At 34.3% G+C, this 13815-nt stretch overlaps 1 protein-coding gene across 1 annotated transcript in view; it reads left to right on the forward strand.

Annotated features, from left to right (window-relative positions):
• CCDC73 (coiled-coil domain containing 73) overlaps positions 1-13815 on the forward strand; it is a 56240-nt gene that overhangs the window by 26322 nt on the left and 16103 nt on the right. Inside the window, exons 8-11 of the mRNA XM_069803980.1 lie at positions 2092-2171; positions 8193-8321; positions 8679-8738; positions 11331-11435. Of these exons, the coding sequence (XP_069660081.1) occupies positions 2092-2171; positions 8193-8321; positions 8679-8738; positions 11331-11435 (374 nt within the window). The remainder of the gene's footprint in view (positions 1-2091; positions 2172-8192; positions 8322-8678; positions 8739-11330; positions 11436-13815) is intronic.

The raw sequence follows: 13815 nt of genomic DNA on the forward strand, positions 1-13815 counted from the left end.
ATGAAGTTTTGTATGTATTAATTTGAGAGAGAAATCCTTGTTTCTCATAACTGTGATAAATTTCTATGCAAACATCACAGTATGTGTAGAATATGGACTTGTATATTGTTTTGTGTGCCTGCAGTTTTCATCCATGTAAACACATACGCAGGACGTAAATAAAAATAATTTATTTTTTTAAGGAAAGGGAGAAGTAGTTGTATAACTCAAAACATACAACAAAAAGAAACATCAAGCAAACAAAAAACAAACCAACCACAAAACCCCAAAAACTTTTCAAATACCGAAGCTTATAAGTTTGGGAGTTTTTCTGCCTGAAACCAAACAGTTTTTCAGATCTAGTTTGAATAAATTGGTAACATGTTCTATGTGTGTTTGTGATATTTCAGTACCTCAAGTTACTTTTTGTGTTTTGTTTTTTTTATTGGGCTAATATTTAATATTAAAAACAAATTAAGAGAACACATTGCTGTGCTTTCCTTTTATTTTCATTGGACAGGGCTTTTCTATTGTGTCAGATACAGAAAAGTCTTTTTGCAATTTCATGGAAAAATAACATTTACTCTCAGTATTTACACTATTTGAATCATATATAAATGCTTTTTGCCATGTTTCTACTTACATTTATCAGTAATTGTAAAACAAACCTCTAGAAAAGATTAAATGTTACTAACTGCTTTTGTTCAAGAAGCCAGTCTGTTTACCACTTTGACTCTAGTGTGTCTTTTACTACAGAGAGAATTCAATTTGCATTGCAGTATGTAAGACGTGCAATAGGCATGTAGGTAACTTGTAAATTCTGAGCAAGAAACTGCAGTCAGCGGAAAAGTCAGAAAGAAAGTATATGAGCCATTTCTTATGCAAGTTGTTTAAATTTATTAACTGTTGTTCTTTATCTGCTATATTAAAGCAGCATGTAGGAAAAAAAGTGAAAATTGATGTGTTATAGTGCTGTATAGGGAAAAATACTACAATTTATAATAAATCTAAAACTTTATTGCCTAACACCCCACTGTTAGTATTTTAAAGCTAGAGAGTCAACACATGACTCTTGTTGAAAGGTAGGAGAGAGCTTTACCATTTTTTGCCTGCTTGTTTTCGTGGGTTTTATCTAAGTTGTATCAGAAGATATTTGTTACATTCTGAACTATTTTCATTTGTTGAGCACATATTCTCATATAAAACTATAAAATTGCTTATGGTATTGTAAGGCTATTGTTGTCCATCATTCCCTATGATGCTTACCACCTTTAACAGAAAAGGCAGGGACTTTCTGGGTGTGATGGAGTGTCTAGAGTTCTTGTATTCAAGTGTTGTGCTAGAAGCTTTTTGAGAAAATAAAGAAAAAAGATCAGGAGTGAATAAAGAGGACTCAGGAAATAAAAAAGGCTGAAGAGAGACCTCAGAGGATCAAAATACTAAGACTGAATAGAGGCGATTGAAAAAGTACAGGGACCAGTGAATATCTTCAGCTTTTCATTGTGAAACTTCAAGCAATTTCCCAGTGATATCTTGGCCTGTATAAAGTCTAAGAGAAAATTCCCTTCCCTTTTAAAAAGGACAGAGCTTATTCTTAGAGTTTTCCTCTCCATTATCCTCTGCTGTTTGCGGTCTTCCGTGTCCTATGTGCATATAGCTTTGTACCTATGTTAAGTCAATTATTTGAATGTTCTGAGGTCCATTGTGTTATATGTTCCTCTAAAAATCATCAAAATCATCAGAAAATTACAAGCAAAGCCTTAGTTAAAAAACAAAACTAAGATTAAAAGTTCATGGAGAAGTGATCCTAATAAAGTGACATCAAATGACACTAAAAATTAAATTACAATTAAAAAAAAAGCAAACTAGCATACAGAAAAGTCTTAACTCATTGTTTGATGTGTAGAACACCTAGTACCACCTGGTGTAATCCTCCAGTGTAGTATTACACTATACAGAAAAGTAGTTAAGTCATGTTTTCAGTCTTAGTCTCTTTTCCACAAAGATGTTTAATTGTTTTATAAATTATATACACATACATTGTAGTTATAAATCGAATACTCATTCAAATATGCAAGTGTTTATTAACATGCTTTAACTTTTTTTTTAAAGTACAGGAAGCGATACAGCTCAATAAGAAACTCACATCAGTGAATAAAAGACAAGAGACAGAAATAAGTAATCTGAAGGAAGTAAGTATAGTATGCATTTCTGAATGTATAAGTGGGATTCTTTGGGACTTCTACTAGCTGCTGTAGTATTAATATAAGTAGTGGACAAGCAGCAGAACTGTTCTTCATTCTGTGACTAATGGCTAAATTAGTCTTACGCTCCCTTGTTATGCACAGATACTTCAGATGAATGCCAATTAAAATTGGAGGAGCTCTGAACAGTTTCTGTAACTTGGGAATTTCAATCACCTCTACAGGATCCTACTTATTTCTTGTTAGTTATTAGTAACTTCTGTTTTCCCTGTGCTGTGTTGTCATTGCTTCTCCCATCTCATATGGAAAGGTAGCAGTGGTGTTTTCAGTTTAGTCAAAGAGAGGTAGAACGTGAAGAGTAGTTGCCATAGAAGCAAGCTGGTAGCTTGAAGGTAGGATAAAAAGCATAACTGAATCTCCATTAGAAATGGGAGAGTTTTGTGCCAGGGCAACTGAGACGTTAGATGATAGTGATACTATGGACAAAGTAGTTGTCTGGCCATTAAGCTCTTTTCTGCCCTCATCTATTCAGAAACTACTATTGGCCAGGTATGTTTTTGAGTTGCACTCTTGAACATGCATAATAGTGAGAAGAATAAGTTCTCTTTTTCCTTTGAGCTGTTTCTTAAGTGCTGACAGGAGAAGAGCAAAGGGACCCTCTGAAGTCAAAATTGTCCTATGAACTCAGTATCTTTCCATACCACATCTTTTTCATATCCTTATTTTTCTGTTCCACTTTTTTTTTTTCTCCCTTTGATTCTCTGAGGATTTTAGGTAGGTAACAAATGTATGATTGTTCTCAACTTCTTGACCTAATGTTAATCCCCAGCTTCCAGACGAATGCTTTGGACTACCATGGAATCTTTGCAAAGTTTGTGAATTTCTTGCAAAACAAAAAGGGGTGGGAGGAGATAATTTGTAAATGAGGAGAAGGGACTATGACCATTTTATATTTGGGTTAAATTGATCAAAAATTGGATATTTACTTGTCATGACCTTTTTTTGCCTGAAAAATGAGATTTGAAAGTACAGAAGTATTTGAAAATTTTTCCTGAATCTAGTGTTGTTTTTTGTTCTTAAGAGCACATAGCCTCTTATTGTTAAGATTCTTTGGAGTATGATGCCTCTAGAAGCTTGACTTTAAATTAAATTTTATCTTGAAACAGAGACAGTTTAAGATTTTTTCATTTGTTTCATTCTTACCTTCTCTAGTGCTTTATTTAATTTTTATTACATGAAACTATTCTAGCCACAGTAAAGATTAATCAGGAATTAAATCTAGTTTTGTTTAGGTAGATACTAGAATATAACATGGCAAACCTCAGTGTCAAAAAGATCAACTTTTGAAGTGACTGTTTGATCTTGGAGATTTCAGAACTCCTACCATCATAAAAGCAGACTGAGAAACACAATAACAGTAAAGCAGAACACTGGAAAAATTCTCTATATCTAAATCACAATTAGGTCTTATGTTATTTAGAAATGTTTATTTAGTAAATGATAGGTTATATATATGTTTCTATATTATACATAAAAACTATTTATCTGAAATATTTGATGGATGGAAGAGCAACAGAAAAATATTGGAACTTGTCAGTGGTGATAACTTTCCTCTACAGAAAAGCCATATTTGTTAGAATGCTAATATAGTTATAGCCCTGAAGGTCTGAGGACAACTTTGTCTTGTGTGCATTCGGTACACTTCATCTGTACAATTCCTTTAAAAAAGAATAAATAATTTGTATGTGACAAAAAGAGGGATATTCATCTAAAATGCAGCATACCTTTATTGAAAGATATCGTAAATATAAAAATTTAGGAGTTTTAGAAATTTGTAAGCATTACAGTAAATCAGATTTGTTGCTTTTGGTTAAGAAACCAGGAATAATTCATTACTTAGAATTCTCTGAGGGTAAGTAATTTGAGAGGTAAGAAAAAAAATGTTTATGAAAATTTTACGTAGTGAAATTTCTGAGTAACAGAGGTGTGCGACAAACTGCTACTGATTTATGTATTCCAGTAATCAAACATATTGCTTGATCCATTTTTTTTCAGCTGTGGTCTTGATTCTTAAGGTCATGGGTAATTAATTTTAAATAAAATACTGCTAGATAAGCAGAAAAAGGGGCCAAATGAAACTTAATCTGGCTTCCTCAGTTCACCGGGAAATGCCTTTATCATGGCTATTTCTGAATTTCTTATTGGTTGTTTAATATTTGACCATCCTATTCTGAATGAAGGTGGAAAACTGAACTGGAACTTAATTTCTTAGCATTTTAATATTTAGGTAGTGCTGTAGCACTTTGCTGTGGCAATGCCTTATTTTGCAAAAAAGTGGGGGTTTGCTTATTTGTAAACATAGTTTTATAAATAAAAGTTGTATATAACAGAAAGACATTCCTTTTTCCTCAAAACACAGAATTTCTGTGAAAACAGAGTTAAAAATTAACAATACAGTACAAAAAACCACAGCCCTCTTTCATCATTCCCTATTTCAACAGGTTGCTTATAAAACATTTCTGGAAAGTTATGCAGTGAGAGAGTGCATTTCTTTACTATATCTGTAATGGCACTTGTTAGTTCAGCACAACTTCTGTTTGTGAAGGGCTGTGGGCTTGTCTTTTCGGTTACTCTGCAAGAGAAGAGAAAAGATGTGTTTGAACCCAGTAAGAAGTCCCCTGAGCTTGTTTCATTTGATTGTGGTTACCTTGTACTTAGCCTAACCATTGCAGAAGTGATCTTAAAGCAGTCAAGTGTTTTCCCTTGTTGGGGAACGTATCTGTCATAGGGCTGAAGGGACCTACAACAGGTATAAAGCAACGAGAAAACTTTGATATTTAGGGGAGTTTGGAAGAGGGATTACCAGGCTGTTTTCACTTGCTACATAGCTGAAAGAAGTCATGATATCTGCAGCACAAGTTGGGACAACTTACAAAGCTGGTTTTATCTGCCTTGGAGACTTGACTGACCTCTAACAGCTCTGACAGCTTGTGGGTTCAAACTTCTTTCCTCTATAGCCTCAGTGCTGGAGTGGGAATGACTATCCATAGTAGTAAAAATCTTAATTTGGCTGTCAGCTCTTATCACGGCCATTACTTCGACTCAGACCAGGATGATCTCACACATTTGTTCTTAATGGGAACATGAAGTTAGTGAATGCTATTCAACATTTATGGATAAAAATAAACTAATCTCCAATTGTAATGAAATTGCAAGTGTGTGATGGGGGCATTAAATATGTACAACAGTAAAATGTGGGTTAAATTGAGGTCCATTCTGTGCAGGTTTAGTGTTCTGGGATTTGTGGAAAGAAATATTATTTGGAGAGGTTGTAGTTTCCTCTTGACATTGCCTACTTACAAGCCCAGTTCCTAAATCTTAGCTTAATGGGCTGTGGCACAATTTCCTTTCCAGTAACGTTTATTTTAGGATTTGAACGCTTAGGTATTCAGTGTGGTAGGATTCTTTTCAACCACTATGAAAATGCTTGCATTGAAATCTGGCCAAGAAAAAGGTTTCTTTCGTTCTGCTGCTTAAAAGACAGCTATGCTGCTCAAGGCCTGAAAGATTACAAGACACTTGCACCAATCTGGGAAGAGAACAAAAAATGTAGTTGCAATTTTGGATACACTTAAAGTTTGTGTAAGGTATCAGCACTGTCTTGCGAAGCGGTTACATCTGCCTGTGCCTGGTGCTTTTCCAGTGCCATACCACCTCTTCATGCTGGCACATGTATTTGTGTGGCCTTGAGGGAAAGTACAATTAAAATTTTGTGTTAATCAAAACTACATTTTACCAAAAAAGGAAGGAAGTTTTAGCTTAGATCAACTGGCAAAAGGAAAATACTTTTAAGGAGCAGGACTGTTTCTTTTGTGACACTGTTGACTTACGCTGGCTTGAAGTGTTTCTGAAACCATGTCCCTAAGCGTTGGCTGCTAGCAGCACATCAAAGGAATGGGTTTAAAGCCTTATCATTCTTAGCATTCCCCAAAAACTGATAAAATTATTTTCCAGATTCAATTTAATTTATAGGGTTCTGAATACTACTAGTGATCTTATTAATGACAGAAAGCTACTAGAAAAAGAAGCAAAAACTCTGGGGATGATTTTTTTTTTTCAGAGTACAAGAAAATACACATATGTATTTCTAAAATTGTTTTATATTATTTTCACAGCTACATAGCTTGTGCTTTCACTCACCATGGAAAACTTTCTCATTATTTTTGGTGATCTGGTTTGTGTTGGTTCTTTTTAGGTTTGTGTCATTTTTTGGTTGTCTGTTGGTTTTGTTTTTTCCTGCCTACAGCTTTGACTGCTGATTAGCAGATCTGGGTTTGGTTCCAGATAGATTATACACATCCACCTGCTATATACAAAGAAGAAAATCCAGTCATTTTTGCTACCTCAAGGGCATGATTTACTTAGTATGACTTGTTCTTTCCCCCTGACAAAAATGTAGCAAGATTTTTCTGCACACAATAAACTCCTGAGTTTTGGAAAATACATAGTATCAGATCCATAGCAGGCTTTTGCACCTGCTTGTGTAGCACACAACCTGTTAGCTATGTTTTGTGTACCATTCCTCTAGTTTTCTGTAAAGACTGGCACAGTGCACCTTTTCACTTTTACAAAATTAAAACTGCTTGCACCTTCTGCCACTTAAATAGAGGAACTCTCCTTGCATATTTCATTACAGAGCCGTCTAGTAAAAACAATACAACTAATACATGTTTTTATTGCAAAAGATGGAAAAAGCCTTACTAGCTTACAGGGTATCACAATTCTAAAGCACTGCTGTCTTTGGGTTCTATAATTGGTTCTGCAATTACACTTAGTACTTACTAGATCATTTTTGATTCAGTTATTGCTAAAATACATGAGAAATAATGCCTCTAGCAAAAAAATAATTTATTTAAAAGTCGTACCTATACTTGTATTTTCTGTAAAACTTTGTATTTGTGAATTTCAGCTACAATGTAATCTTCCTTTTTTCTTTTGTACTGCTATATGATTTTGTCCAGAACAGTTAAACCATTGGTCTGTGATAAGATGGAATTCCAGTTTTGTGAAGAAAAGTTAAACAGACCGAACTTAGTTGTTAGATAAAACTATTACCATTCTGAATGCTTGGTTCACCACTATGGCATCATGAAGAATTCTTGATACTATCTGTGAACAGCATTCATAACCTCTGCTATTTGTCTGAGTAAACGTCAGAGTGCTCAAGGAGAGAGCGATATTAAACAGACTACCTTGTACCAGAATGGGAGGGGTGGGGGAGAACAGGGCACAATATTTATGACTCCAGGAACTATAAGTTGTAATTTAATGAGATCAAAGCATTTGCTGTTTATTTGCTGCACTAGGAGCTTGGAATAAACTGGTTAGAAAACAGATACCAAAAAAAAAAAAAGCAGGATATTTAAAAGACTGTAAAGACTATAAAATCAAAGGCATATTTTAGATGGAAAATCATGTTGTAGAAGCCTCTAATATAAAATTAATTTAGCATTCTCCTGAGATTAAGTAATTAATGTTTCAGGAAAAGCAAAGATCCTCCAAATTTATAGCCAGTTCCTGTTTTTACCAGATAGTCGCTGTTCTTCCTTTTTTCATCCTGATTCCCAGGAACCTACACAGTAGTTATAATAGGTACTTTATTCCTATTGTATATCTTGGTGTAAGAGATTTTACCAAGACCAACTCAATTTCCACTTCTAATATACTTCTTGGAAGAGAAAATAACAAAATGCTTAAGTATCATAAACACATGAGAGTAAAGTTAGCACAATAACATTTTACCTATGAAAATAAACTTTTAGCCGCGTGTGACAAGTTTAAAGTTTAGCAAGTCAGTCCTAAAAATTTCAGTTCCTCTAATTTATTCTGTTGTTTCCATACATTATCTAAAAGTAGGGCATGACTCAGGATAGTTTAAAAGATTTGTCTTTGTTTTGAATTGCAATGCCTATACTGGATCAACTATTTATATGTGTTTCCTGTGTTAAGGAACTGAAGAAAGTAACTACAGACTTGATAAGGTCCAAGGTCACATCTCAGTACAGGGTGGGAGAAGAAAACATCAATCTTGCAGCAAAGGAAAAACAGTTTCAAGAACTGCAACAAAAAATCAGAATGGTATTTTGGAATTTAAACTAATTAAGTTTTTGATCAATATTTTCTGTTCTTTGTTCAGCAAACATCATGGCAATGATCTCTCTGATGTATACAGATTAGTCATTCCTTTCTACTGACTGCATATACAATATAACAAAACTATTTTGAGAACAACCTTTTCTAGGGAAGTAAATAAGCTATAGGAATATAAGTATAATTTTATAGTAAAAAAATATGGATAAGAAGACATTTCAAAATAATTCAGTTTCTTTAAATAGCCTCATGATGATTCACAATATCTCGTTAATACAATATTACTGCAGAAAATAGACAGTAATTTTAAATGCCTTTTACTGTTCTTCATGCTCTTTTTTTAAGGAGACAGCAGTTAGTAAGAAAGTTGAAGAAGAAAACACTCACATTAAAGAAGAAAAGCTGGTGAGTTGTTACTACAACTTTGCTATTTTAAAAAATCACTTAAGAATAATATATGTGCTATATTTCATATTTAAGTTTCTTAAAGTATTATACTAAGCTATTAAAACTAATTAAATTCACTTTTTAGTCTTCAAAAATATTTTAATACTAACATAAATGGGATCTTACTCCTCAGTTTTTAGAAAGTGTATTACCAGAAAAAAAGTCCATTGTTTGACACTTTATTCCAAGTCTTAACTTTTGTCTTTGAATTCAGAGGGGAGGAATTTGGTATACCGATGAAATAGTTGTTGACATATTGGTTCAGTACAAATAAGCAATAAGGTTTGCACAACATGCTCGCTGTTCTGCTTTCTGGTTGCCAACAGTTTACTACAATACTGCTGGTATTGAAACCAGGTAAAATTGGAATCATGTGTCAATCATATACAAAGGAAATGGTGTTCCATTCATACAGAACATATACGTTTAGAATATTAAGCTACACTTATACACAGCTGAACAGAGTTAAAACTGTCTTCTATCACAAACTCAGGTATGTTCCAGAGCAAATCCTGATATTCAAACCAAGGTACACGGAGTCAAGTATCAAACATAGCAAAAAAATTATGTTCTCTGTAATAACAGCATAATACACTGCTTTGCAGAATATGAAGCATAAAAAGGGTGGTTGGTTTGACTTTTTTTTTTTTCTTAAACAGTTGCAGAATTTTCATTCTGCAGTTCATTAAACCAAACATGTCAGAGAAGTGTATCATTCTTGTTCTCAGGGAGAGACAAAAGCAGTAGCTTACTTGTATACCCACTGAGCGCTCATTGAAGACTGATCCAGCAGTACTCTTCCAATCTGTAAAAGCCTGGTTTGAGTTTGCTTTTTAAAAATACTTGCCAATAAACACAGGGAAAATATGAGAGACATACCCAGGCCTCATTACTCCCACAGCCCTGAATGCACTAAAAGCATTTATATGGACATGCTTGTAGCATAATTCATATGCATATTTGGTATGTACTATCTAAGAGAAGGACTCTATTTTGCTTCTCTGTTTTGTTCTGTGTGAATTGCTAGGGGTTGGTTGGTTGGTTTTAACACATGGAGAGTTTTGGTATAAATCTGGGGAGAGCTTTAATATAGAGATGAACTTCATGTTTTCTCCAAGAACTTTGGTTAGAAGACCTGGATTTCATATTATAGAGCACTACAAATTCACCATCTAGATTAACTGAAGGTGTTGGCTTCAGTGGTTCTTGGACTGAGGCTGAATATACTATCTAAATTACAGCTGATTTACACTGAACTGTATGCAGAGAAGCAACCTTGTTGAGTGAACACTGTACTAGATTTAAAAGACATGGCCAGCTCTGCTACCAACCTGTCAGGTGACACTGGGCAAGCCATTCCACATCTCTGTGGTTCTGTTTTCTAGATGTAAAATGGAACTAAAGATAAGTTAAGCTTCAGTGCAAAAGTATTATTTATCTCTGCATAAGAGTATACATGCATGAAAAGGAATGAGAGTTCACCCAAAATAATGGTTTTACTTTTAGTAGATAGCTGTATCTGTGTATACAGTAGAACCAAAAGTAGATAAATTTGAAAGATCTTTGCAAGTATATGAAAGTACTTTGTTTTAATAATACATTCCTCTCCGTATATTTTGAAGCAACTGAGGACATTTAAGACTGTCATCTGCCTGAAACTCAGTTTTTTCCTGTGCATTTCATCTTCTAGTGACTGCTGTTCTGGTCTTTAGGGAGTAGAGATTAGCTTGGCTAGATCATTCCCTCTATCTTTGAATCTTTGGAAGTGCGTTTTGTAGTGTTTAATATAAAATGACTCTCTGTCTCCATTCCATCCATATTTTCAGCTAACTGCAACAAACTTAATGGCAGCACCCATGGCTTTGTAAATCTGTACCACTTTAATCAACTCATTTTAGGTGGCTCTTTTTTTTGAACTTACTCTCCTTGAAGTAACAATATAGTCTTGATGAAGGTACCACAAAAATTCGGACAGTGACAGCAAAATCTGATGTACTTGCACAATATGATGCAAAGCTAATGTGTGGTGGTTCACATCTGTTAGGATTTAATTCAGGAGATACAGAGTATCACTTAAGGGTGATCCCTTAATGGAAGTGATTACTTGCCTGTCATATAATTTCTCTGGGATTTTCCCATATTTTCCAGAACTGTAATATGGTACCATAAAATTATTCTGCTAGATTAATTGAACTCACACTGGCGTTGGATTCGATATATTTTATTCAGATTTGCACTGAAGTATGTTTAAAGTATCAATGGATTGTCCATTTTAGTTATAAGAAAACTCTCTGAAAAGAGTAAGTTGTAGAAAGTTATAATATTATCTTCTCCAAGGCAAAAGGCCAGAAAAAACTGGAGTTGTTCTGATTTCTTCCTACAAGCCCTTCCCCAGTGTTGATGCTGGAATACATTTTTATATACATTGTTTTGTAAACACTGGCAGAATAAAAAATAAATATGTTAATCTAAATATTACATAATTTATGTCTTTTAAACTTCAGAAACAAAATCTTATTCAATATGTCTTAATTTGTTTGTATTAATAAGGAAATTCTCAGCTCTCTACAATGTGTGCAGGAGCTGCTTCAGCGAATAACCCAAACGAATCTTAGAATGGAAAGTGAATTAAATGCACTGAAAGAAGAATATCAGGTCAGATCTTTCTTGATTAGACAAGCTGCTACTATCTGTTATGTATTTTTTAAGTCCGGGGCTGTTAAAGACATCTGTATGCTTTTCAGAACTTTTGACCTCACTTCCATTGCTCCCTCAGCTCCTTAACTGTCAGCATGAACCTTGAAGAGCAGCCTATGGTTTCCCTCTTTTAGTTCTGCCCCTAAAGTAAATCATGGTTGCCATTCTTATCAGCCATTTCTGGCAGATAAAACCAGAACATATTGGGGGTTGGTTTCAAGTATTTTGAAATCAAATTATTTTCTGACTTTTGTTTCTTATAATTTTCATGTAGGTATAAATTTCATTTCTGGAAAAGACTTCAAATTTCAGATCTTCATGGCCAGAGTTTGTCCCCAGTTTTATTAGAGCAGAGGGCCTAAGAAAGAGCATACCCTTAGACGTTTCTTGCTGTGTTGTCTGTTGTCATATTTATGCTAGAGGTGGTAAGTAGTCACACTGGAGAGTGTGGAGTTGCAGCATTCCTCAGTTCCTCTTTGAGCATGTCAAAGTGGCTCAGAACAGTTTAGATTCTAAATTACACTAGCAGTCAGATTGGCCCACAGTGCACTAAAGATTAACGTCATATCTGCTCCGGTCAGATGTGCCATGCAGAGTTCAGGTACAACCATTAATCGGACTATTAATAATTATTATCTACTATTTGTCCATACATAACCACAACTACTCCATTCTTTGCTTGGCCTGTGAGGCCAAGGTTTTGAACTAGGATCTCAGTTAATATAAAATTAAACTTCCTGTGTGCATGTATACTTTTGCTTCTAAGTAAATGCTTCTATGCTAAATTGAAATTAGATTCACTTCACGTAAGCCTTTACTTTGTCTTTTAATAGATGTAAGCAGTTTGCTTTCTGCCACAATATAAATATATGAATTTTGCATTTTGATGAAACAAGGATAAAGATGAGTTATGTTCTCCATCAGAAACTAGCTAAAATTTTACTAGGAATTAAAGTACCTGCTTTGTAGTACTGGATAAAGCTGTAGGGACTGGAAAAGGAAGACAAGTCACTGATTTCAGATGTTTAGGTTCCTGTATTTATATTAGTCTAGTGTTGGATTTTCATGACTTAAAATTCTTTGATCTCAGTGTTCCAGAACCAAGAAGACATGCTTTTCAACCTAGAGAACAGTCCCACATCTAGATATTTTAATAGATGTATTTTTTTGTAAACCCAACAAATACATGCATAAAATGCAGCAATTCCCTTAAACAGCATGATGTAAATACAATGCTATATTAAAAGTGAATGTCACGTGTTCTTGTTCTTTCCATATGAACTCATGGTGTTACTTTGATTTGTCAGAAATGTCTGTCTTTCTGTTTAAACAGTAGTCATAAAATATTGTTGCATTATATAGCTACTCATTTGGCTGACAGTTTGATACAATTAGGGTATATTCCAGGGGATGAGACAATGTTAACTGCTTATTTTGTGGTTTTATTTTTTTAAAGCAACAAATGGAACTTATAAAATAGGGAGCTGAATATATAACTTGAAGGGTCTGCTCACTTTCCTGCCAATTTGAGAGCTATTGCTTTCATCTTTATTGATTCTAGAACCACAATATGATGAATGGGGTCTGAAGGTTATGTATTATTCTTATGCTCTTACACCCCTGTCGAATTTGTGGACCTTGCTCATCAACAAAAAGAGTTTCTTCAGAATAATAGAAAAATAGAAGGAGTGATTGTACAGTCCCATGGAAATATTTTTATTCTTCTACTCACAAAAAATTACTGCTTATTTTTGGGCTTGAGATGACAGAATACTTAAATTGCAAGGTAGCATTCAAGAAGGATCATACTGTCCTTTCTCATTCTATCTATGCCTACTTGGTGCTAGGATACCAATGTTCTTATGAGTTCAGAAAAATAAGTTGTAATTCTTTAACAGATGACAGAATACTTGAGAATGCAAGGAATTCAGGTATTCCCTTCTCTGTACTATTGGCTTTAACATACAATCAGTTCTATTCATATGCTACTCCTGGTATTTTGCCCTAAGAGCTATGCTGTGAATAACTATTACATTCCATCTCTGAGGAGGCTGCATTTGAGATGCAAGTAAAAGCATCCTTGGAGTTAGAGCAGGATTATCAAAGACAAGAGGTCTTGGGCTCCTGGTTTATAGAACTGGATGAAAGGTGCTACATCAGAGTGCAATTATTCAGACAATGTATTGTTGAATTGTCTCATCTTTTTATTTATATAATCTGTCAGAGAAGATCCACTATATTCTAATGCTCAACTTTTTCCATGTGTATAAAAATGCAAGGTAGTCTGAATTTTCCTAGTGTTACTACCTGTAAAATAGATTTGTATTAATAGTGTAGC

The sequence above is a fragment of the Haliaeetus albicilla genome, chromosome 16, assembly GCF_947461875.1.
Source record: "Haliaeetus albicilla chromosome 16, bHalAlb1.1, whole genome shotgun sequence".
Lineage (NCBI taxonomy): Eukaryota > Metazoa > Chordata > Aves > Accipitriformes > Accipitridae > Haliaeetus > Haliaeetus albicilla.